This window comes from Pseudorca crassidens, chromosome 19 (assembly GCF_039906515.1).
Source record: "Pseudorca crassidens isolate mPseCra1 chromosome 19, mPseCra1.hap1, whole genome shotgun sequence".
NCBI classification, from domain to species: Eukaryota; Metazoa; Chordata; class Mammalia; order Artiodactyla; family Delphinidae; genus Pseudorca; species Pseudorca crassidens.
Genome location: NC_090314.1, coordinates 11,084,887 through 11,106,901, shown reverse-complemented (window position 1 = coordinate 11,106,901; position 22,015 = coordinate 11,084,887). Strand labels below are relative to the sequence as shown.

The 22,015-nt window shown below is 52.3% G+C and overlaps 1 protein-coding gene across 14 annotated transcripts in view; it reads left to right on the top strand.

Annotated features, from left to right (window-relative positions):
* PFAS (phosphoribosylformylglycinamidine synthase) overlaps positions 1-22,015 on the top strand; it is a 36,275-nt gene that overhangs the window by 9,305 nt on the left and 4,955 nt on the right. For 3 of the 14 annotated variants that reach the window (XM_067715382.1, XM_067715379.1, XM_067715380.1), the window contains exons 5-29: positions 83-272; positions 361-466; positions 810-950; positions 1,068-1,192; positions 1,361-1,489; positions 2,116-2,247; positions 2,378-2,506; positions 5,677-5,750; positions 5,862-6,018; positions 6,306-6,367; positions 6,514-6,675; positions 6,914-7,039; positions 7,174-7,305; positions 7,553-7,783; positions 7,919-8,099; positions 8,178-8,261; positions 8,486-8,641; positions 8,863-8,982; positions 9,296-9,441; positions 9,566-9,773; positions 9,917-10,008; positions 10,088-10,202; positions 10,303-10,359; positions 11,143-11,466; positions 11,573-12,031. In XM_067715382.1, coding sequence (XP_067571483.1) covers positions 83-272; positions 361-466; positions 810-950; positions 1,068-1,192; positions 1,361-1,489; positions 2,116-2,247; positions 2,378-2,506; positions 5,677-5,750; positions 5,862-6,018; positions 6,306-6,367; positions 6,514-6,675; positions 6,914-7,039; positions 7,174-7,305; positions 7,553-7,783; positions 7,919-8,099; positions 8,178-8,261; positions 8,486-8,641; positions 8,863-8,982; positions 9,296-9,441; positions 9,566-9,773; positions 9,917-10,008; positions 10,088-10,202; positions 10,303-10,359; positions 11,143-11,466; positions 11,573-11,883 — 3,690 coding nt within the window. In that variant the 3' untranslated portion in view covers positions 11,884-12,031. Of the gene's footprint in view, positions 1-82; positions 273-360; positions 467-809; positions 951-1,067; positions 1,193-1,360; positions 1,490-2,115; positions 2,248-2,377; positions 2,507-5,676; positions 5,751-5,861; positions 6,019-6,305; positions 6,368-6,513; positions 6,676-6,913; positions 7,040-7,173; positions 7,306-7,552; positions 7,784-7,918; positions 8,100-8,177; positions 8,262-8,485; positions 8,642-8,862; positions 8,983-9,295; positions 9,442-9,565; positions 9,774-9,916; positions 10,009-10,087; positions 10,360-11,142; positions 11,467-11,572; positions 12,032-21,290; positions 21,586-22,015 lie in introns of those variants that run through there. The other 11 variants (XR_010937407.1, XR_010937406.1, XR_010937405.1 and 8 more) reach the window with 8 other exon arrangements.

Genomic DNA, 22,015 nt, shown 5'->3' with positions numbered 1-22,015 from the left:
TGGTTTGGAGGACGAGGGTGGACCATCTTGTCCATTCTTCAACCCTGCACCCCTCGCCTTCTGTGTGTGTCTCCACCCCTAGTTTGCCCACCCGCCTTCGGCTGAGCTAGAGGCCGTCGCCCTGGCTACCCTGCATGACCGGATGACGGAGCAGCACTTCCCCTGTCCCATCCAGAGCTTCTCCCTGGGGTGCACCCCAGCACCCCTTGGCGGCCCAATTGACATACTGGCCGAGGGCCGGTCTGCCCTGGAGAAAGCCAACCAGGAGCTAGGTGCGCAGGGGTCCCTGGAGGAAGGCCCAGGCCAGGCTAGTAGGGGTGCTGAGTCCCACAGTCAGCTCTTCTGGTGGTTGTCTCCTAGGTCTGGCCCTAGACTCCTGGGACCTGGATTTCTACACCAAGCGCTTCCAGGAGCTGCAGCGGAACCCCAGCACTGTGGAGGCCTTCGACTTGGCTCAGTCCAATAGGTGGGGAGGAATGGGGACATTCTGATGTCTGAGCCCATGGAGGTTGGAAGGGAAGACCGCAGGGACTCTGCATGGCTCTCTCTTGGCCTAGGGGCCTCCCTGAGTCTGTCTGAGTACCTGGGTTCCCCATTCATCCCGTAGTCTGCATTCACATCTTGGTTTTATCTTCACGCTGGATCTGGACCATCCACAATGACAGACTGTTGGAAGCTTATGACTTCTGGAATCTATTTTGACCTGTGGCCGTAACTCTGCCGTTTATGCTGATGAGAAGACATGGCAAGGCCTGAGAAATGACCCATGTTTCCACCCTGCCTTTCCCTCCCCACGTCACCCCCTGCAGTGAGCACAGCCGACACTGGTTCTTCAAGGGCCGACTCCACGTGGATGGGCAGGAGCTGGCACACTCACTGTTTGAGTCCATCATGAACACCCAGGCATCCTCGCACCCCAACAATGTCCTCAAGTTCTGTGACAACAGCAGGTGGGCTGTGCCCTCAGCTGGGGTGACCTCAGACCCAGGGAATGGGAGGCCCCAGGCTCTGGTGGGGTAAGTGCAGATGCCAGGAAGGAAGTGAGACTCAGAACGATGTGTCCACAGTGCAATCCAGGGGAAGGAAGTCCAATTCCTGCGTCCCGAGGACCCCTCACGGCCAAGCTGCTTCCGGCAACGTCAGGGGCTGAGACATGTCGTCTTCACGGCAGAGACCCACAACTTCCCCACGGGTGAGATGAGTCCCCAGGAGGGATAGGCAGGGTCAGAGTATAGGGTAGGGCAAAGGCCCCAGGCCCACCTGGGGACCAGCAGGTTGGCTGCATGTCCTTATTTTCAGTGGGGTGGTCAGAGGTGGAGTTTGCCTTTTCAGTACCCATACCCTCCGTCTCTCTGCACAGGAGTAGCCCCCTTCAGCGGTGCGACCACTGGCACAGGGGGCCGGATCCGAGATGTCCAGTGCACAGGCCGCGGGGCCCACGTGGTGGCTGGCACTGCTGGCTATTGCTTTGGAAACCTGCACATCCCAGGTCCCGTCTCTTTCCTCTCTACCCATCTCCCCTTCCAGACCCCTTGTCCTGGCAGGCACTGGACACTTATCTCTCAGGTCAAAGGGTCATCATGGGTACCTTTTCTTGGGAGGGAGGGCTCTAGAATAGCTGGCCTTTCGCCAACCATGGTTGTGAGGACAGTAGGCCAAGGAAGACCCAGATCTGGCTTTGCAGAACCACAATTTTCTTTATAAACCAGTATCTACTTAGCCAAAAACAATTGTGGTACTGGGTTGGACTTACGGCCCTCAACTGCCCCCCAAAATCCAATTGTTTTGTTTTGTTTTGTTTTGATGTGGACTATTTTTAAAGTCTCTGTTGAATTTGTTTATTGCTTCTGCTTTTATGCTTTGGTTTTCTGACTGCGAGGCACGCGGGATCCTAGCTCCCTGACCAGGGATCGAACCCGCACCCTCCGTCCCCCACCCCCACCCCCCGAACTGGAAGGGGAAGTCTTAACCACTGGACAGCCAGGGAAGTCCCAAAGTCCAGTTTCTTGGAAAGTGTTAAGAACTCTGGTCCCAAGAGTCAGACTCTTCCTGAAGGGCCGTGACTCCTCCATCTTCCGTCTTCACAGTCCACCCATCTTTCTCCTTCCTGCCCAGGTTACAGTATGCCCTGGGAGGATCCAAGCTTCCAGTATCCTGGGAACTTTGCCCGACCCCTGGAGATTGCCATCGAGGCCAGTAATGGGGCTTCTGACTACGGCAACAAGTTTGGAGAACCAGTTCTGGCTGGTGAGGCTTGTGGGGGCGTGGGGGATAACAGTCCCAGAGGCGGGGTGGGGTGAGGTGTGTGACCCAGCGAGCGCTGAGGAGCCTGGCCGACTAGACCCTGTCCCCTGTCCCTGTGCCGTCCACGCTCCAGGCTTTGCCCGTTCCTTGGGCCTCCAGCTCCCAGATGGCCAGCGGCGCGAGTGGATCAAGCCCATCATGTTTAGTGGAGGCATTGGGTGCATGGAAGCTGAGCATGTGAGCAAGGAGCCCCCAGAGCCAGGTAAGAGCCCGCCACCTGTCTACCAGGTCCAGCCAGCTTTCTCCCCAGCACGTGGCAGCCGCAGGAGTGGAATTTACAGGAACTTCAGTGGTTTGTTTTTTATCTCCCAGCTCATGTCTCCTCTCCCCAGTACAGGCTTTCAAGGCAGGGCAGGGCTTTATGCCAGTGGGGCAGGCTCAGTCTGTGTGGCCTGTTTCTTCCTGGGTTGACTTCTGCATGGCAGAGGCCCACCCTGCTAAGTCAAGGCAGCCAGTGTTTATTCAGGGCCTGTTTTTATCTGCAAGCTCAGTTCAATCGGTCGACATTTACTGAGCGCCCATCGGGTGCCGGGCACCATGCTAGGACCTGTGGTGGAATCAAGATAAAGGCCAGGTACCATTTATTGAATGGGTGACCTGTCACATGGCTCAGAATTTAAAATGCAAAGAAAGGTTATACAGTGGAAACTCTCCTTCCCCTGACCTTCAGCCACCCGGTTTCCCTCCCTAGAGATAACCAATGTTAATTGGTTACTTTTGTACCCTACCAGAGGTTTTTCCTGCATACATAAACAGACCCATGTGTATATTTGCCCCCCCTTGTTTAAACAAATAGCATGTGTGCACACCTTTTTTTTCTTTTTGGCCTCGCTGCGCAGCTTATGGGATTTTAGTTCCCTGACCAGGGATCGAACCCGGGGCCCCAGCAGTGAGAGCGCTGAGTCCTAACCACTGGACCGCCAGGGAATTCCCCACCCATTTTTTTAATAACCATTTTATTAAGATGTAATTCATATAACATAAAGTTTACCCTTGTAAAGTGTACAAGTCAGTGGTTTTAGTATATTCACAAAGTTGTGCATCAATCACCACTAATTCCAGAACATTTTCATCATCCCAGAAAGAAACTCTGCACCCATGAGCAGTCACTCCCCATGCCCCCTTCCTCGGCCTCTGGAAACCAATAATCTACTTTCTGTCTCGATGAATTTCCCTGTTATAAATGTTGTGTTTGGCTTCTTTCACTTTGCGTGATGTCTTAAATGTTCATCCATGTTATAGTATGTATCAGTACTTCGTTCCTTTTTATGGCTGAATAATATTCCATCGTGTTGCTATATCATTTTGTCTCTCCATTAATCGGCTGGTAGACATTTGGGTTGTTTCTGCTTTTCGGCTATTATGAACCATGCTGCTATAAACATTTTTAAAATTTATTTATTTATTTATTTTTGCCTGCACTGGGTCTTCGTTGCTGTGCACGGGGTTTCTCTAGTTGTGGCGAGCGGGGGCTACTCTTCGTTGTGGTGCGTGGGCTTCTCATCGCAGTGGCTTCTCTTGTTGCGGAGCACGGGCTCTAAGCGCATGGGCTTCAGTAGTTGTGGCTCGCTGGCTCTAGAGCCCAGGCTCAGTAGTTGCGGTGCACGGGCTTGGTTGCTCCGAGGCATGTGGGATCTTCCCGGACCAGGGCTCCTGCATTGGCAGGCGGATTCTTAACCACTGAGCCACCAGGGAAGCCCTGCTATAAACATTTGTGTACAAGTTTTCCTATGTACTTATGTTCTGAATTCTTTTGGGTAGGTAACTAGGAGTGGACTTGCTAGGTCACTTGATAACTGTACTTAGTCTTTGAAGCAGCTGCACCATTTTACATTCCCCTCAGCAGTGTGTGAAGGTTCCGATTTCTCCAGATCCTTGCCAACTCTTATCTGTCTCTCTGATTATAGCCATCATAGTGGATGTGAAGTAGTATCTTATGGTGGTTTGGGTTTGCATTTCCCTAATGACTCAGGATGTTAAGCATCTTTTCCTGTTTCTTGGCTATCTGTATACCTTCCTTGGAGAAATATCTATTCATGTCCTTGGCCAATTTTAAGTTGGTTTTTCTTTTTTTTTTTTGGAGTTTAAGTTAGAGTTCTTTGCATATTCTGGGTACTAGCCCCTTACCTGATAGGTAAATGATTTGCAGATATTTTCTTCCATTCTGTGAGTTGTCTTTTTACTTTCTTCATGGTGTCCCCTGAAGCACAAATGTTTTTGATTTTGGTAAAGTATAATTTATCTGTATATTTTTTCTTTGTGGCTTCTGGCTTATAGTGTCACGACTAAGAAACCACTGCCTAAGCCAAGGTCACCAAGAGTGACTCATATATTCTCTGGTAATACTTTTATAGCTTTTAGCTTTCACGTTTAGGTCTCTGATACATTTTGAATTTTTTGTATATGGTATGAAGTAGGGATCCAACTTCCTTCTTTCACATGTGGATATCCAGTTGTTCTAACAAAATCCTTTTTGAAAAAAACTGTTCTTACCCCCATTGAATTGTCTTGGGACTCTTGCCAAAAATCAGTTGGCTATAAATGTTTGGGCTCATTTATGGACTCACAGTTCTATTCCAATGACCTATCTATCTACCTGTCTCCTTCTGCTAGTAACACACTGTCTTGATTACTGTAGCTTTGCAGTACGTTTAAAAGCAGAAAGTATGAGTCCTTCAATTTTGTTCTTCTTTTTCAAGATTGTTTTGGCTTTGTTCTAGGTCCCTTGAATTTCCATATAAATTTTAGGATCAGCCGGTCAGTTTCTTTGAAAAAGGTGGCTGATTGTGTTGACTCTGCAGTTCGCTTTGGGGAGTATTGCCATTGTAACAATATGAAGTCTTCCGATCTATAAGCATGAGATCTCTTTCAATTTATTTAGGCCTCCTAAGATATTTCATAATTTTCAGTGTGTAAGTCTTAAGTATTTTATTCTTGTTGATGCTGTTCTAAGTGGGTAGGCATACTTCTGCACCTTTCACTGCTGAGGGCTTGGATTCAATCTCTGGCTGGGGAACTAAGATCCTGCAAGCCGCGCGGCATAGCCAAAAAAAAAAATTCTCTGTTTCGGTGGCTTAGTTTTTCATTATATGGCTTATACCATAATTTATTTAACCAGTTCTCTGTTGTTAGCATTTAGATTATTTCTTGTCTTTGGTAATACAAATAATGCTGCAGTATTTAATTTTGTATGTAGGTGATTTGTACCTGTGCGAATAAATCTGGAGGGTAAATTCCTCAAAGTGTATTTACCCAATCAAAGAATTTTGATTGCTCTCCTCTAATACCAGCTTCCCTTTATCCTCACACTGCTTCGTTCTCACACGTCTGGTCACTTCCCGGGTGTTCTGATTCTGCCCTCCTTCCTCGCAGGCATGGATGTTGTGAAGGTTGGGGGTCCTGTCTACAGGATTGGAGTCGGGGGCGGAGCTGCTTCGTCCGTGCAGGCAAGTGCAAATAGCTCAGGTGCCAACTCCATGACATCTCTGGGCCCCATGCATAGGTGGGGTGTGAGCTCCCAGCCCCCCTGAGCTGAGATGTGCCATCTGTCCTCCCAGGTGCAGGGAGACAACGCCAGCGACCTGGACTTCGGGGCTGTGCAGCGGGGAGACCCGGAGATGGAACAGAAGATGAACCGTGTGATCCGGGCTTGCGTGGAGGCCCCCAGAGGAAACCCCATCTGCAGCCTTCATGACCAGGGTGCCGGTGGCAATGGTGAGAGGAGGGGTTGGGACGGAGGACCAGGCCTACCTGGTCTCCTGCCAGGTTCAGTTTGGGGAGAGGTATCGCGGATCTGCAACCAACCAGCTAGCTCTGGGCCCCACTCTGCACCCACTACACGTTCTGGACGGACTCAGGGTTAGTTGCTGGAGAGGGTGCAGTAGCGGTTCAAACAGGGATGCACAGAATTAGGGGCTCCTTTGGAGGCTGGGAACGGCCTTTTGTTTGCCCGGTACTGACCAGGGCCAGATGAGAGCCTCTCCCGGAAACCCTCTCACCAGGCAACGTCCTGAAGGAGCTGAGTGACCCAGCTGGAGCCGTCATTTATACCAGCCGCTTCCAGGTGGGTCTCCTCCCTGAAGTCTGATTGTCTCCCTGCCCCTGTCAGTCCCAGCCGGCCCCACCCATCTGTCCCCCACTCCCAGCAAGAACATGAGACTGGGAGCACCCGCTGACCCTTCCCTTTCGTCCTCCCCCATGGATGTGCAGCTCGGGGACCCGACCCTGAACGCCCTGGAAATCTGGGGGGCTGAGTACCAGGAGTCAAATGCACTTCTGCTGAGGCCCCCCGACCGGGACTTCCTGAGTCGTGTCAGTGCCCGGGAACGCTGCCCAGTTTGCTTTGTGGGCACCATCACGGGAGACGGGAGGGTGAGTTGGCTCAGGCAGTCGGTAACAGATGCTGTGCGTGGGCTTGCCCAGGAGGGAGGGTGTCTCAGGAAAGAGACGAGAGCATGGGCGCCGTGGGGACCAGCGTGGGGCCGGGGGGCTCAACAGGAGAAGCCAAGTGGGGTGGACAGAGCACCTCTGCCCGGCTTTCCAGAAGTGTTTATTCCCTGCTGGTGGTCACAGTCTCGTTCTCTCTGGGCGGTGTCCCTGTGGTCTACAGATAGTGCTGGTGGACGATCGGGAGTGTCCTATGGGAAGAGATGGCCAGGGGGATGCCCCCCCAACACCTCCCCCGACGCCTGTGGACCTGGATCTGGACTGGGTGCTGGGCAAGATGCCCCGGAAGGTATGTGGGGGGCGGGAGGTTTCTCCTTCTCTGGTCCAGCCCTTCAGACCATCATCTGCCCTACATGTGCTTTGTCACCTGTGTGCCCAGCACCTCCCCAGGCGCTCACACCACTGTTGCCACCTGTGTTGCAGGAGTTCATCCTCCAGAGGAGTCTCCCCGTGCTGCGGCCCCTGGCCTTGCCCCCAGGGCTGAGCGTGCGCCAGGCCCTGGCATGGGTCCTCAGGCTGCCTGCGGTGGCCAGCAAGCGCTACCTCACCAGCAAGGTCTGCCCCGCACCCTTGCTCCGCCCTCTCAGCCCTCTGCGCCCTTCCCTCTGCTCGCCCAGCCCAGGGGATGGCTGTGGGAGCCCACCGGGCCCGAGGGGGACGTGGCAGGGGCAGGGCAGCTACCCCGATGGCCTAAGCCCCTGCTGTCCACCCTGAGCCTTGTTGTGTCCAGGGTGAGCCAGGCCTCCTTCCACCCCCTTGTCCCTGTCCCTTGGCCTCTTGCTAACTCCACCTGGTTCCGCAGGTGGACCGCTCCGTGGGTGGCCTGGTGGCACAGCAGCAGTGTGTGGGACCCCTGCAGACCCCTCTGGCAGATGTGGCGGTGGTGGCACTGAGTCACCAGGAGCTCGTAGGGGCTGCCACAGCCCTGGGAGAGCAGCCCGTCAAGAGCCTGCTAGACCCCAAGGTTGCTGCCCGACTGGCTGTGGCTGAAGCCCTCACCAACCTGGTGTTTGCTCTGGTCACCGACCTCCGGGTGAGTCCCCTGCAGCTTCTGTCCTGGAGCCCCCGGCCTCTGGGACGCAGATGCGACCACCGCCTGCTCACCCCTCTGCCCGCAGCCTCTCCACACCGCCCTCCCTCCCTAACGCGAGTCTCTGCCGCTTCCCAGGACGTGAAATGCAGCGGGAACTGGATGTGGGCGGCCAAGCTCCCGGGGGAGGGTGCGGCTCTGGCCGACGCCTGTGGGGCTGTGGCAGCCGTGATGGCGGCCCTGGGTGTGGCAGTGGATGGTGGCAAGGACTCCCTCAGCATGGCTGCCCGGGTTGGCGCTGAGACCGTGCGGGCTCCTGGTGAGCTCTGGGCGCCCGAGGGCGAGGGGCGGGTCTGTGGGTCGGGCTGCGCCTCACTCTCCACTCCTTGCTCTGCAGGGTCGCTGGTCATCTCAGCCTATGCTGTCTGTCCAGACATTACAGCCACTGTGACCCCAGACCTCAAGTGTCCCGGAGGGAGAGGTACGGGTTCTTCCCTCTCCTCGGTGCACTGTGGATTCACAGCCTGGTCCTTTGTTTGGGGTCTGCTTCGTGAGTGCTGGGCCCCCTCGTTCAGCACTGGGGCATGGTGCCTTCTGGGGCTGGTGGTCTGGGTGCCTCACCACGTCCTGGGAACTTCAGTGAGCACGGCGGGAGGGCTTCTCCTGAGCCAGCCATCTCCCCTCACCACGCCCCTGTCTCCCCAGGCCACCTGCTCTACGTGCCTCTGAGTCCTGGGCGCCATCGGCTCGGGGGCACAGCTCTGGCCCAGTGCTTCTCCCAGCTCGGCGAGCAGCCTCCCGATCTGGACCTTCCCGAGAACTTGGTGCGCGCCTTCGGCATCACCCAGGGGCTGCTGAAAGGTGAGTGAGGCCCTGGAGGAGACGGTGCCTGTGGCTGACACGGGGCAGGCACTGGCCAGCTGAGCACGTGCTGGGGGGCGAAGAGGGGTCTGACGCCCTTCTCTCTGGTTCTCTGAGCGAGCCCACACTCTCGCCCCCGTCTTCTCCCAACTGCCCAGAAGGGGGGCGGGGCTGCCAGGTTTGGGTCCCAAGGCTGCCAAGCATTTTATTCCTTCCTCCAGACCGCCTCCTCTGCTCAGGCCACGATGTCAGTGACGGAGGTCTCATCACCTGCCTGCTAGAGATGGCCTTTGCTGGGAATTGTGGGATAGAGGTGGCCGTCCCTGCCCCTGGGGTCAATGGTGAGGAGCCTGAGGTCTAGGTTCCAGCCTGGGCTGCCTGCCCCATCCTGTGGACCGTCCCCATGTCCTATTAAAGAGTAGAGTGTCCCCAACTCCTTTTCCCCTGAGTCCCTTGCTATCTTTTCTGACCACTGAGTCAGGTGGCACCTCTGAAACCTCCTGCAGACCCTGAGGCCACATCCTTGGTCCTGCTTTCCCAGGCCTCACCCCATCCCTGACCCCTGCCTTTGTTCCTTTAGCCATAGCCCCCTGACTCCACCTCTGAGTCCCTGGCAATACCCTAGTCACCTTGACCCCTCTGTTACTCTCCCAGCGCTGCCTGTACTGTTCGCTGAGGAGCCAGGCTTGGTGCTGGAGGTGCAAGAGCCAGACCTGGCCCAAGTACTGACACGTTACCGGGAGGCTGGCCTCCACTGCCTGGAGCTGGGCCGCACGGGCAGCGCCGGGCCCCATGCCACGGTGAGGAAGTGAGGAATGGCAGGCCTGCAGAGGGAAGGTCGTGGTTTGCCTCTGCCAGCCTTGGAGGGGGCCCAACGTGGACATCTTTGCTCTCAGCCCCTGAAAGATCTGCCCCCGTCTCTAGGTCCGGGTATCAGTGAACGGGGCTGTCGTTCTGGAGGAGCCCGTTGGGCAGCTACGAGCCCTCTGGGAGGAGACCAGTTTCCAGCTGGATCGGCTGCAGGCAGAGCCCCACTGTGTGGCCCAGGAAGAAGGAGGGCTGAGGGAGCGGACGGGGCCCACCTACTGCCTGCCCCCCACCTTCCCCACAGCTTCCGTGCCTCATGAGCCTGGTGAGGAAACGTGTAGTGGCTTGGCTGCCTGGGCACTTTGGGGAGGAGCCCAAGGCTTGGATGCGGGGCCTGCCCTGGACAAGGTGTCTGGGGCGCTGGGGTGCGGAAGTAACCCTCTGGCACAAGGACACTCCTCCCCCCAGGTGGCCCCGCCCCCCGCGTTGCCATCTTCCGAGAAGAAGGCAGTAACGGAGACCGGGAGATGGCCGATGCCTTCCACTTGGCTGGGTTTGAGGTGAGCAGCTTGCCCGGCAGAGCCGGGGCTGGGCTTTGGGCCATGGGCCCTCTGACACTTGCCCTCCCCCTCCTGCCAGGTGTGGGACGTGACCATGCAGGACCTCTGCTCTGGAGCAGTCAGGCTGGACACGTTCCAAGGCATGGCCTTCGTGGGCGGCTTCAGCTACGCGGACGTCCTGGGCTCTGCCAAAGGTGGGTGTGCGGCCCTGCCCACTCGCTCCCCGCACGTTCCTGAAGAGCTGCCTTAGCCCCCTTCTACCTTGACTGAGAACTGGCCTCTCGCCTCCATAAGGCTGGCTGGGGGAGCGTGAGCGCATTCATTCTGGGCCAGCCGCCAGCAGGCCTGCAGGTAGCCTTTTTTTTAATTCATTCATTCATTCATTCATTGACTGCATTGAGTCTTCGTTGCTGCACGCGGGCTTTCTCTAGTTGAAGCGAACGGGGGCTACTCTTCATTGCATTGCGCAGGCTTCTCGTGGTGGCTTCTCTTGTTGCGGAGCACGGGCTCTAGGCACGCAGGCTTCAGTAGTTGTGGCACACGGGCTCAGTATTTGTGGCTCGCGGGCTCTAGAGCGCAGGGTCAGTAGTTGTGGCGCACGGGCTTAGTTGTTCCGTGGCATGTGGGATCGTCCCGGACCAGGGCTCGAACCCGTGTCCCCTGCATTGGCAGGCGGATTCTTAACCACTACACCACCAGGGAAGCCCTCTGCAGGTAGCTTGTGAGGCAGGTGGGCTGGGAGGCACTGTGCCAAGCCCGGGGGCATGTGCCCTGTCAGAAGCAGCAGCTGCTACTCAGCTCCAGCAGGCTGTCCTGTCGGAAAGCAGGCTCGGCACAGCCAGATCTTTCTGTTTCTCAAGATAAGCCAGAAATCCTGATTAAATGTTAGGCAACTGAATAAAAAATTTTGAAAATGCTCTGTTGCCTAAGCAGAAAACTTGTCATGGGCCGTCTCAGGCCCAGGAGTTGGCAACATCTGTTTCAATCAGTTAAACCTGCTTTTTTTCCCTGGCGTTTGCCCTGAGCTCTGCAAAGGGGGGAGGTCCTGAGCGAGTGTAATGGGGCACGCTGGGATGGAAAGGCGACAGTCCCCCCTCATTCCGGTGCTCACCCCAGCCTCCTGTTCCCGCCTAGGGTGGGCAGCCGCTGTGACCTTTAACCCCCAGGCCGGGGCTGAGCTGAGGCGCTTCCGGCAACGGCCAGACACCTTCAGCCTGGGCGTGTGTAACGGCTGCCAGCTGCTGGCCCTGCTGGGCTGGGTGGGAGGCAGTCCTGGTGACGAGGCGGCAGAGATGGGCCACGAGTCCTGGCCGGCCCGGCCTGGCCTCCTGCTGCGCCACAACCAGTCTGGGCGTTTCGAGTCGCGCTGGGCCAGCGTGCGAGTGGGGCCCGGGCCGGCCCTGATGCTGCGAGGGATGGAGGGTGCCGTGCTGCCCGTGTGGAGCGCCCATGGGGAAGGTCAGGCTCCGGGGAGTCGGGGAGGGCCTGAGGGCAAGGGTGGGGGAGGACGCCAGGGAGCTCTGCTCTCACGTCCCTCCTTCCCTCGTCCCTCCTTCTGCCCCAGGTTACATGGCATTTTCTTCCCCGGAACTCCAAGCCCAGATTGAGGCCAGGGGCTTGGCTCCGCTGCACTGGGCAGACGATGACGGCAACCCCACGGAACAGTACCCCCTGAATCCCAACGGGTCCCCAGGGGGCATGGCTGGCATCTGCTCCCCCGATGGCCGCCACCTGGCTCTCATGCCTCACCCTGAGAGGTCTGTGAGGCCTTGGCAGTGGGCGTGGCGACCCCCTCCGTTTGACACTATGACCACCTCCCCCTGGCTCCAGCTCTTCATCAATGCCCGAAACTGGACCCGGGAAGGAGGCTGCTGAGCAGGCCGGGGAGACTCCCCTGGGCCCCGTGGTTTTCACCCACGGTGTCTTTAGAAGTACCTCATATTATTTCTGTGTGTCTTGGACAGACAAGGACCAAAATGCCCAAAAAAACCTTGGCTAATTTTATGAATCTGTCTATGCCTTACGCTGTTGGATCTGTTTTCAGTTCTGTTCTAACACGTTTTGTCCTTTGTGGGCCTGGGAAGCAACATGCGGTTCAGAGAAACTTCCTGCGGTGGGAAGTTAGGATGCATGGGGGGAGGGGGTTCCATTGCCCCGCTTCACTGCACCACATCACTTATGTCACTTATCTGAGCTCGGAGGGATGTCCTATGCCCCCCTTCCTCGTCGGGGTTTAAGGGGATGGGGGCGGACAAAAGCAAGCAACTCAGGACCTCAGCGTGCTCATCTGGAAAACAGCAGAAGCTTTCTGGATTCTTCTTTCTATTTTTATTTTATTTTTTAAACTTTAGATAGAGAATTTTAATTAAATTGGCATAGTTAAGACCAAAAAGATAAAATGGACATTGTCAGCGTATCTTCAGCCCTTGCTTTAACAGGCAAATGAACACAACTTGAAACACACGTGAATTTCGCTTGTCTGTGAGACAGTGAAGGGAGCTTCTCAGTATTTAAATATATTAATATAACCAGTTATAGAAATCTAAATCTAAAACCAATCTCCTATAGGGTTTGAGAAGGCATTCACCATATCCCTGAAAAGTTTAACATTCCTTATTCAAGTTTAATCATCTCTTTAGAAGGGGAAAACAGTGATAGTACTTGTTGAACCAGAATTACTATCAAAATTCAAAAAGCTGACCATATTCATTTAGCCACAAGCCAATCTTATTCAAATCAGGACAGAAAGACTACATCATCCGTTCATGATCTGAATTCTGCTATATGAGATCAATTTAAATGTGGTACACATAAAAAGTCATGAGACATTTGTTTCATAATAAATAAGGCAGTGGCCAACTATTACTCATTAGTAGCTTTTTTGAGATAAGCTATCAAGTCTGCCCTTTGCGGTACGCGGGCCTCTCACTGTTGTGGCCTCTCCCGCTGCAGAGCACAGGCTCCGGACGCGCAGGCTCAGCGGCCATGGCTCATGGGCCCAGCCGCTCTGTGGCATGTGGGATCTTCCCGGACCAGGGCACGAACCCGTGTCCCCTGCATCGGCAGGCGGACTCTCAACCACTGCGCCACCAGGGAAGCCCTTGATTCTTCTTTTTAAATGCAGCGCTGTGCTAAGTGTAAGCAGTTGTTGGCAGCTTCTGTGACAGTGTCTCCAGCTGAGTCATAGGACTGCCCTGGTGCTGGCCTCTGAACTCAATATTCCTGATCTTTGCTTCTCCTAGTTTAGCAGCTCCCTTCCTTATCCCTAGCACTGAGCCTTTAGTATGCATTTATTCTTTCATTCATTCATTCATTCATTCCATTAATTTTCGATGGTTTGCTACAGTGCCAAGCACTGTCGCTGCCACCAGGGAGTTTATGGTCTAATAGGCTTTAAAATAATATCTGTGGGACTCCCTGGTGGCGCAGTGGTTAAGAATCTGCCTGCCAATGCAGGGGACACGGGTTCGAGCCCTAGTCTGGGAAGATCCCATATGCCGTGGAGCAACTAAGCCCGTGTGCCACTACTGAGCCTGTGCTCTAGAGCCCACAAGCCACAACTACTGAGCCTGTGTGCCACAACTACTGAAGCCCACGCGCCTAGAGCCCGTGCTCCGCAACGAAGACCCAACACAGCCAAAAATAAATAAATAAATTTTAAAAATCCGCCTGCCAACGCAGGGGACACGGGTTTGAGCCCTGGTCCAGGAAGATCCCACATGCCGTGGAGCAACTAAGCCCATGCGCCACAACTACTGAGGCTGTGCTCTAGAGCCCATGCGCCACAACTACTGAGCCCATGAGCCGCAACTACTGAAGCCCACGTGCCTAGAGCCTGTGCTCCGCAACGAGAAGCCACCGCAATGAGAAGTCCACACACCACAACGAAGAGTAGCCCCTGCTCTCCACAACTAGAGAAAGCCTGTGTGCAACAACGAAGACCCAACGCAACGCAGCCATAAATAAATAATAAAAAATAAAATAATACCTGTATGTGATGTGTATATATATATATATATATATATATATATATATATACACACACACAACAGAATAGTATTCAGCCACAAGAAAGAAGGAAATCCTGCTGTGTGCGACAACATGGATGGACCTTGAAGGCATTATGCTCAGTGAAGTAAGTCAGACAGAGATAGACAAGTACTATGTGATCTCACTTATATGTAGAATCTAAAAAAAGCTGAACTCAGAAACAGAGACTAGAATGGCGGATGGGGGAAAGGGGGATGTTGGTCAAAGGGTACGAACTTCCAGATATTAGATGAACAGGCTCTGGGGATCTGAGGTACAGCATGGTGATTATAGCTAATGATACTGTATCATATACTTGAAAGTTGCTACCAGAGTAGATCTGAAATGTTCTTACCAGGAAAAAGAAGTAGGAATTATGCGATGTGATGCAGGTGTAAGGTGTGATGCAGGTGTACGGTATGGTGGTAATCACTTGCTAGTGTATCAGATCAACACTTTGTACACCTTAAACTCACATAATGTTATATGTCAACTATATCTCAATAAAGCTGAAAAGAAATAGTATCTGTATATGGCACCTGCCATGAACCAAGCGTATGCTAGGATTTTATATGTAAATAAATTATTTTTCATAAGAGTTCAGCAAAGTACTTGATAGCCCCCCTCCCTTTTTAAAACAAAGGAAGAATTAAGGTTAAATAAATTGCAGCATTTGCTTCCTACTGCCCTGCAATCACATTTCCGGAGGCAGCATCGTCAGGACTTCTTGCTGACAGCTGTCCTTGCTCCCTTTGCTCACAGGAGTGTGTGTAAAGGCCACTTCCTTGTGACCGCTGTGACTGTCCTGTCGTACAGCTCAAGTCAGTTTGCCCCCTGAATAGCTCAACATCTTGGTTAAAGAAACTTCCCTGAGAATGGAGACTGGACTCTCAGATCCCTGAGGGCGGGCTGAGCGGTGCACTCCTAGTAGAGTAGCCTAAGGAGAGACTGATGAAACAGCGTTGAATCACGGCTATGGAGAAAATAACTGTTTCAGGTCTTTTTCTCATTGCTTTGCAAACTGACCTACCCTGAGCAGTCTGCGGGAGTAGGGGTCACTTTGGCATTTCAGTATTCCTCCCTGATGCTAGGAAGCCGTGTGTGTGTGTGTGTGTGTGTACATAAAATATAGGTAATCTCAAATGCACAATTTTGAGGGCTGATACCAAGTCTTGGATGTCAGGTTTACAAGCGCTTGACGCAAAAGTAGAAGGATGGTATGTGAGGTACCCTGCTGATTGGCTGTGATAGGTAATTCATGCATTTTGGAGTTGGAGTGGTTTCTGGTTTAGATTACCCTGGCCAAGCAAGACCCACCCTCGGACACTACCAAAACCAAGTCAGCTCAGCTTCTGTTTTTATCCAGAAGCCTCACAACCCTGTCCTTGCTGGTCCCAACCCAGCTTCTATCTCCCCACCTCTCCCAAAGGCCGTCTAGCAAACTACCGGCTAGCTCTTTTCTGCCTCTCTTTGCCTTCCTGGGAAACCAACTGCTCTGAAAGCCACTCCACAGCCCCTCCATGTGGTGGCGTTTATTCTCAAACCTCATCTCACCTTCCTCCGGCCAGGGAGTTGGGGTTTGGGTCCTCTCTGTACCACTCCCAGATTATTCTCCACCCCCTTCGAAGAAAATCTTGCCCATTTTAGGTTCATACCATTCTATATCACCTTCACCCCCTACTTTGTGTTCTGCTGACTTCCCCATCACTCCCTGTGGAAGGGGATGCCAGCTGTTCCCTGATATCTGATTCCCCTTTCTAGAAATAGGACCCTCCAGTATTTTAGCAGGGGTTGTGGCTGCCCAAAATAAAGATGACATCTCCCAGTGTCCCTTACAGCTGTGACTAAATTCTGTTTTGTTTTTGGCCATGCCACGTGGCATGTGAGATCTTAGTTCCCTGACCAGGGATTGAACCCATGACCCCTGCAGTAGAAGCATGGAGTCCTAACCACTGGACCACCAGGGAATTCCCTGTGACTAAATTCTGATTGGTAGGAGAGAAAATGATGTATACAACTTCTACGTGTTCTTAAAGGAAGGGGTGCAACCTGAACGTTTTTCCAATGACTTCCTCCATTCTACCTCGGCCATGGAATTTTGTCATCACCCAGATGTGCTTCATTTCCACACTCACTCAAGCACCCTACCTCTGACCATAACCTCCCTTCCTTCCATCATGCATTTTCCTCTTCAGTACTTGGATCTCAAAGTCATCAGGACCTCCAGCTCAATCACATCTTTCCCCCAATCCATTTCTTCTCTCTTTTTCCCTCCTTATCTAACTTCCAGTAACAGCTTTTCCAGTGCCCTTCAACTTGACCCAGTATCTTTTCATCATTCCCATTTGACAAAATCCCAACCCATCAGCTTTCCCAGAGAAAGCCAGACAACAGGGCAGATTGTCCCATTGGAAATTCAGCATTACCCACCTATGGGGGAAACGGGGAATCAGAATGAGAAACAGAGACCAAAGGTAATAAGAGAGGGCACCCAAGTGGAGCAATGATAATAATGTACCGTGAACAGAAGGAGTATGGTGACCTCAGCTCACTACACCCGAGGTCTGAAACAAGACCATTAACAATAATGTCCAAACCTAAGTCTTGTCTTTTTTTGGGTCTCATCAGTCAACAGCTCTCTGACCAAATTCTTCGTTAGATACTGGAGGCTCCTACGGTAGCATCACACACCTCCTTTTCTAGCCCAAGTCACTGTTGTAATTTCTTTTTCAGCATTGCAATCTTTTGTTGTTGTTGTTTTGTTCTGGGTTTTTTTTTTTTTTACCACTGCAATCTTACATTGAACGATGTGTTTCTTTGCTCAACGAGTCGTCTCCTCAGTAGAGTGTAAACTCCATGAGAGCAGGAACTCCATTTCTGCCCTCCACTGTATCCTACCACCTAGCATGGTGCCTGTCACCTACAAGGTGCTCAATAAATATATGTTGAACAAATGAATACATGTGAATGTTAAAGTTAGTAAAGGTTGATCCACATTTCCTTCCTTAATAGAAGAGTGAACTTAGTGAGTTGGGCTTATGGGTGGCTTTGCTTTGCAAGTCCTCAAGCATTTTCCTTTTTGACTTCATTCCTCCAGTCATTCCAAGTTGCAAGCTCTTGTCCTCATGTCAAATGAAGGACAGTGTATGCATGTGTGGGGGCGGGGGGGGGGGGCGGCGTGGAGAGACAGGGAGAACCAGTAAGTCTTGTCTCTGTCTTAACACCTGCCTGGCAGCCAACAGGGCCTTCAATTTCACAGAAAAAGACACGGCACTGAACTGAGCATGCGTTCATCCCTTTCAGCCTGATATGTGCTGGAAGGAGGGCTCCAGGAGGGCCGGGCACAGAGTGGGGGACGTGTGTGCAGGGGTCCGCATGGGACCCCTGGAGAAGGCCGCTTTCTCCAGAGAGGCTCCCAGCCTCTCTAACAGGCCAGCACACCCCTGGGCGTCCCTCCAAATAGCACCTGGGACACCCTGCCCAAACCCAGGTGTGGACAACAGGGGTAGAAAGGAAAAAAGGAGGTGGACGCCAGACAGTTGTGAGCCTGTGGGAGGAGGGTGTCCCCCAAAGCAGCTGAGCCTTCAGAGGCCCCGGGGTCCCACAAGCTGTATTTATTTCCCCAGCACCTTCTGCATTCAAGACCCTGGGGCAGAAATCAAAGAAATCCTCAGCCTGTCATTAGACATTTGGGAGCAGCAAACAGCCAGATGGTGGAGCCTCGGGCACGGCTGCGGTGGGGCCTGGGTTAGAGACCTCTCTTGGGCTTCAGGAAAGACCTTCCCTATGTGAGCAGTCCACTAGGAGTGCCAGCGACTGGGGGCCGTTTTCCCCCAGGACGGGTGGCCTTGTGCAGCTTCCTCTGTCTGCTCAGGCTAGAGGAGAGGCCCTTGGCTAGAGAATGGGACAAAGGGTGTGAAACAGGGAGCCCCGCCCCATCTGTCACTCAGGTAAGAAAACTGTCAAGGGCCTCCTCCCTGGGCAGGTGCACACACAGTGGGAGAGGGCCGTGAAGCAGACAATTTCAATGAAACATCTTTGAGAGGAAGCTCAGGGTACAGGTGGGAGCTCACAGCAGGGGATGCAGCCCAGACTCTCTGGATCAGGGAAGGATTCCCGGGATTAGCTGACACCTGAGGGATGACTAGCGGCTGGTCACAGGAGAGGGGAGGGAGGGAAAGCCGAAGATATGTGCAAAGCCTCAGAGGCGAGCGATAAAGCAAGTTAAGGAACTGAACAAAGATGAGTCTGTCTGGAACATTAAGTACAATGGGAAACAGAATAGGCACAGTTAAAGGCCTAACAGAGCATGTCAAGGAAACTGGATTTTATCCTAAGAGCAATGGGAAACCACCCAAATGGGTTTATATTAGGGAGAGACATGATCACTCCAGCTGCAGAGCAGGAAGACAAGAGAGGATTGGGGAGTCCCATAAGAGGGCTTTGCACGCTCCAGACAGAAATAGTGCTGGCCAGGACTAGGGTGGCGGCGGAGAAGGATGAAAGGACTCAAGAGATGTCAGGAGGGACTTCCCTGGTGGCGCAGTGGTTCAGAACCTGCCTGCCAATGCAGGGGACACGGGTTCGAGCCCTGGTCCGGGAAGATCCCACATGCCGCGGAGAAACTGAGCCCGTGCACCACAACCGCTGAGCCTGCACTCTAGAGCCCTCGAGCCACAACTCCTGAAGCCCACGCGCCTAGAGCCCGTGCTCCACAACAAGAGAAGCCACAGCAACGAGAAGCCCGCGCACCGCAACAAAGAGTAGCTCCCGCTCGCTGCAACTAAAGAAAGCCCACGTGCAGCAACGAAGACCCAATGCAGCCAAAAATAAATTTATATATATAAAAAAAAGAGACATCAGGAGGTAGAATCACCAGGCACTGGATGTGAAGGGAGGAGAGAGATGAGCTGATGATGAAGCCCAGACTTTTTGCTTGGACCACTGGGTAGGTGATAATTTCATTAACTGTGATAGGAACACGGGAGATGGCACAGATACGGGAGGAAGATGATGTGCTCTGCTTAGGATGTGTTGAGTTTGAGGTGTCGGTGGGACACAGAAATGGAGGTGTCCTCCAGGTAGTCAGAAGAGATCTGGGATGGAGATGAAGGTTTGGGAGGCACTGGCCTATGCGTGGGGAAGGTGATCTGGGAGCACTGAGTAGAGCCCGGTAACCCAACATTGAAGGGGTCGGCAGCAAAAGAGGAGGCTGAGACTAACCTTAGACTAACCTTACAGTCTAACAGGCTGAGTGGCTTCCCACTGCCCAAGTCACTGGAGCATCCTGGGATGCCCCTGGGAAGGTATCCGGGGCAACAGAAGGGACTAGGGAGTCAGCCTGTTCTCCTCACCACTGAGTCCTAGCTCTGCTGACCCCACCTTCACAGCGAGGGAAACCCTTCTCTCCCCTAGGTCCTTTCCCAACGTAGTACAGACAGCCCTCCCCACTCCCAAACACCTCCCCTGCAGAAGGTTACAAGGAAATGGCTTGGCTAAACAGCAGGTGAAAAGAGCTAAATTATGTGGCACTTTGGGGGCTGCGGCCCCGTGGACTCCCAATGGCACCTTATAGGAGGTTCCAAGGGAAGGAACAGGGGACATCCCCACTGCGTTAAGGACACAAGGATCCTGGCCTGGGTCACAGCCCGAGGAAACCTCTCCTTACCCTCGAGGATGTGATGGGCATCCCCCTCTCCATGAGGACCCACCAGATTATGAAACGCAGTGATGGGACCAACCCCCAAGCCCCTCACCCCCACCTCCCTCAGACTCTAAGCAGGTCACCAGGGGGATGTCCACCACCACACACCACCTCTCCCATCTGACCACGTCCAAGTTGCCACCTCCTCCCATTTCTGGAATAAATGCTGAGAAACAGGTGTGAGATGCAGGAGGGCAGGTTAAGGAGTCAACACTGGGAGTTGCCAGAACTCAGTCGGAAGAATACGTAACTCATTCTGAGGGTGGCGGGGACGTGTGTAGCTCACTAGCTCCAGACACAGGGGCCTTATGAAGAAATGGTACAGAGCACTGACATACGGCGCAGGCATCCCTGCTTTGCTGGCCAATGATAATCCCGTAGTGAAAAGCGATGCATCGCAGAATTCCACTGTTGGCGAGTGGGGGACAGAGGGTAAAGTGCCCAAATTGTGACCTGGGGGCAAGAACGGAAGCCCTCTCTCCTCTTTGCCCTGTCCACCATCAAACCCTGCATCAGAAGCCCTATTTCCGTCATTGGTGTCTCCGTTCTTCTTGGCAAAGTCTCCACCTTTGAACCTGCTCTTTCTGCTCCATACTTTGTGTATCATCCGTATTATTACTGCCCCTGCTTTCTGCTTATCTGGCTTCATCTCCTCCTCTCCCACCTCTACCAGCTTAGTGCAGACCCTCAGCACCCCAAACTTGGGATATTACAATGAGATCTTCTATTTCACCCCTAACTGGTCTAACACCAACTGGATGTACTATAATACAATTCTGGTATATATATATATATATATATATATATATATATATATACACACACACACACACAATTACCAATTGTGTATATGTGTGTATATATATATACAGACATATATATATACACACACACACAACACACACATACATATATATATACACACCAACACATGTATATATATACACCAATTTTTTATGTTCAAATCCACTTTTATTAAAATTATTTGGCAATTCTGGCAGCCGTATAAAGTCTTTGACCACTGGACACATTAGACATGAGTTTATAATTTTGGTTTTTTGTGGGTTTGGGTACATGTACTTTTCTAAATCTTCTGCCCTTCATTTCATCACCAAATGGCAAAGTGCCTTCAGTTTCTCTATCTGAAATACCCTATTATTTATAGAACAGGAATTTGTAAAATAAGATTGAAAAAATAAAATGCACAGATTCAAAAAACTCTCTTCAAATATTAAAAACATACAAAGTATACTGAAGACATCTACGTTTAGTCCAATATATGTGTGTATATATATATATGTGTGTGTGTATATATATATATGTGTGTGTGTGTATATATATATACCAATTTACACACACACAGAGTTTTTAAAGGTTACACTCCATTTACAATTTTGTTTTTTAATTTTGATAACTGTATTTAAATAGTTTAATTTTCTTTGTATTCCTATATATTTTATTTTTTTATAATGGTTATATTTCCCTGTACATATTATCCGTGTTGCTTATCCATTTAATTTAATTAATTAATTTATTTTTGGCCACGCAGCATGTGGGATCTTAATTCCCAGACCAGGGATTGAACCCACACCCCCTGCAGTGGAAGCGCGGAGTCTTAACTACTGGACCGCCAGGGAAGTCCCCTATATATTTTATCTAATGAATTTAAGAACATTATTCTGAGGAGGGGGGGGTCCATGGGCTTCACCATACTGCCAAGGGGGTGTATGGAAGCAAAAAAGTTAAAAACCCTGCTTGGTAGAAATATATATTGTCCTTACTCTTCCCAAAGGGATGCTTGACTTTGCGCACTGAGTTACCTCTCTGGTCCAAGTCCATCACTTCCACCTCTTGGTGCCCTCTAAGGTGATGGGGTGGGGGGAGGTGGGGGCTCTGAGAAAACTGTCCCCAAAGCAAAAAAACTGCATCAACTGCATGCAGGGCATTGGAAGAGGGGAAAGTCCCAGGGGTACAGCATCAATCAGTTGCAGGCCTACTTCAAACCAGTGCGTTGAGAGCTGGACACACCCTCACACCCTCTTGAGAAACGTAGCTTCGGGCCATCTCAGCCTTCTGAGATCTCTCCCATGACACTGGTCATCCTAGCCACAGCCAGCTGGACAAGGAAGGGATCTCGTCTGTGTCTGGCAAGTGGACAGGCAGGAGAGCTGGCCAAATAGGTACTTTCAGATTGGATGGTGACTAACTGACCCAATTTGATCCTGTCTCTTGGGAAGTTTGAACTTGAACACGCAGGGGGAGTCAGCGGTTGGG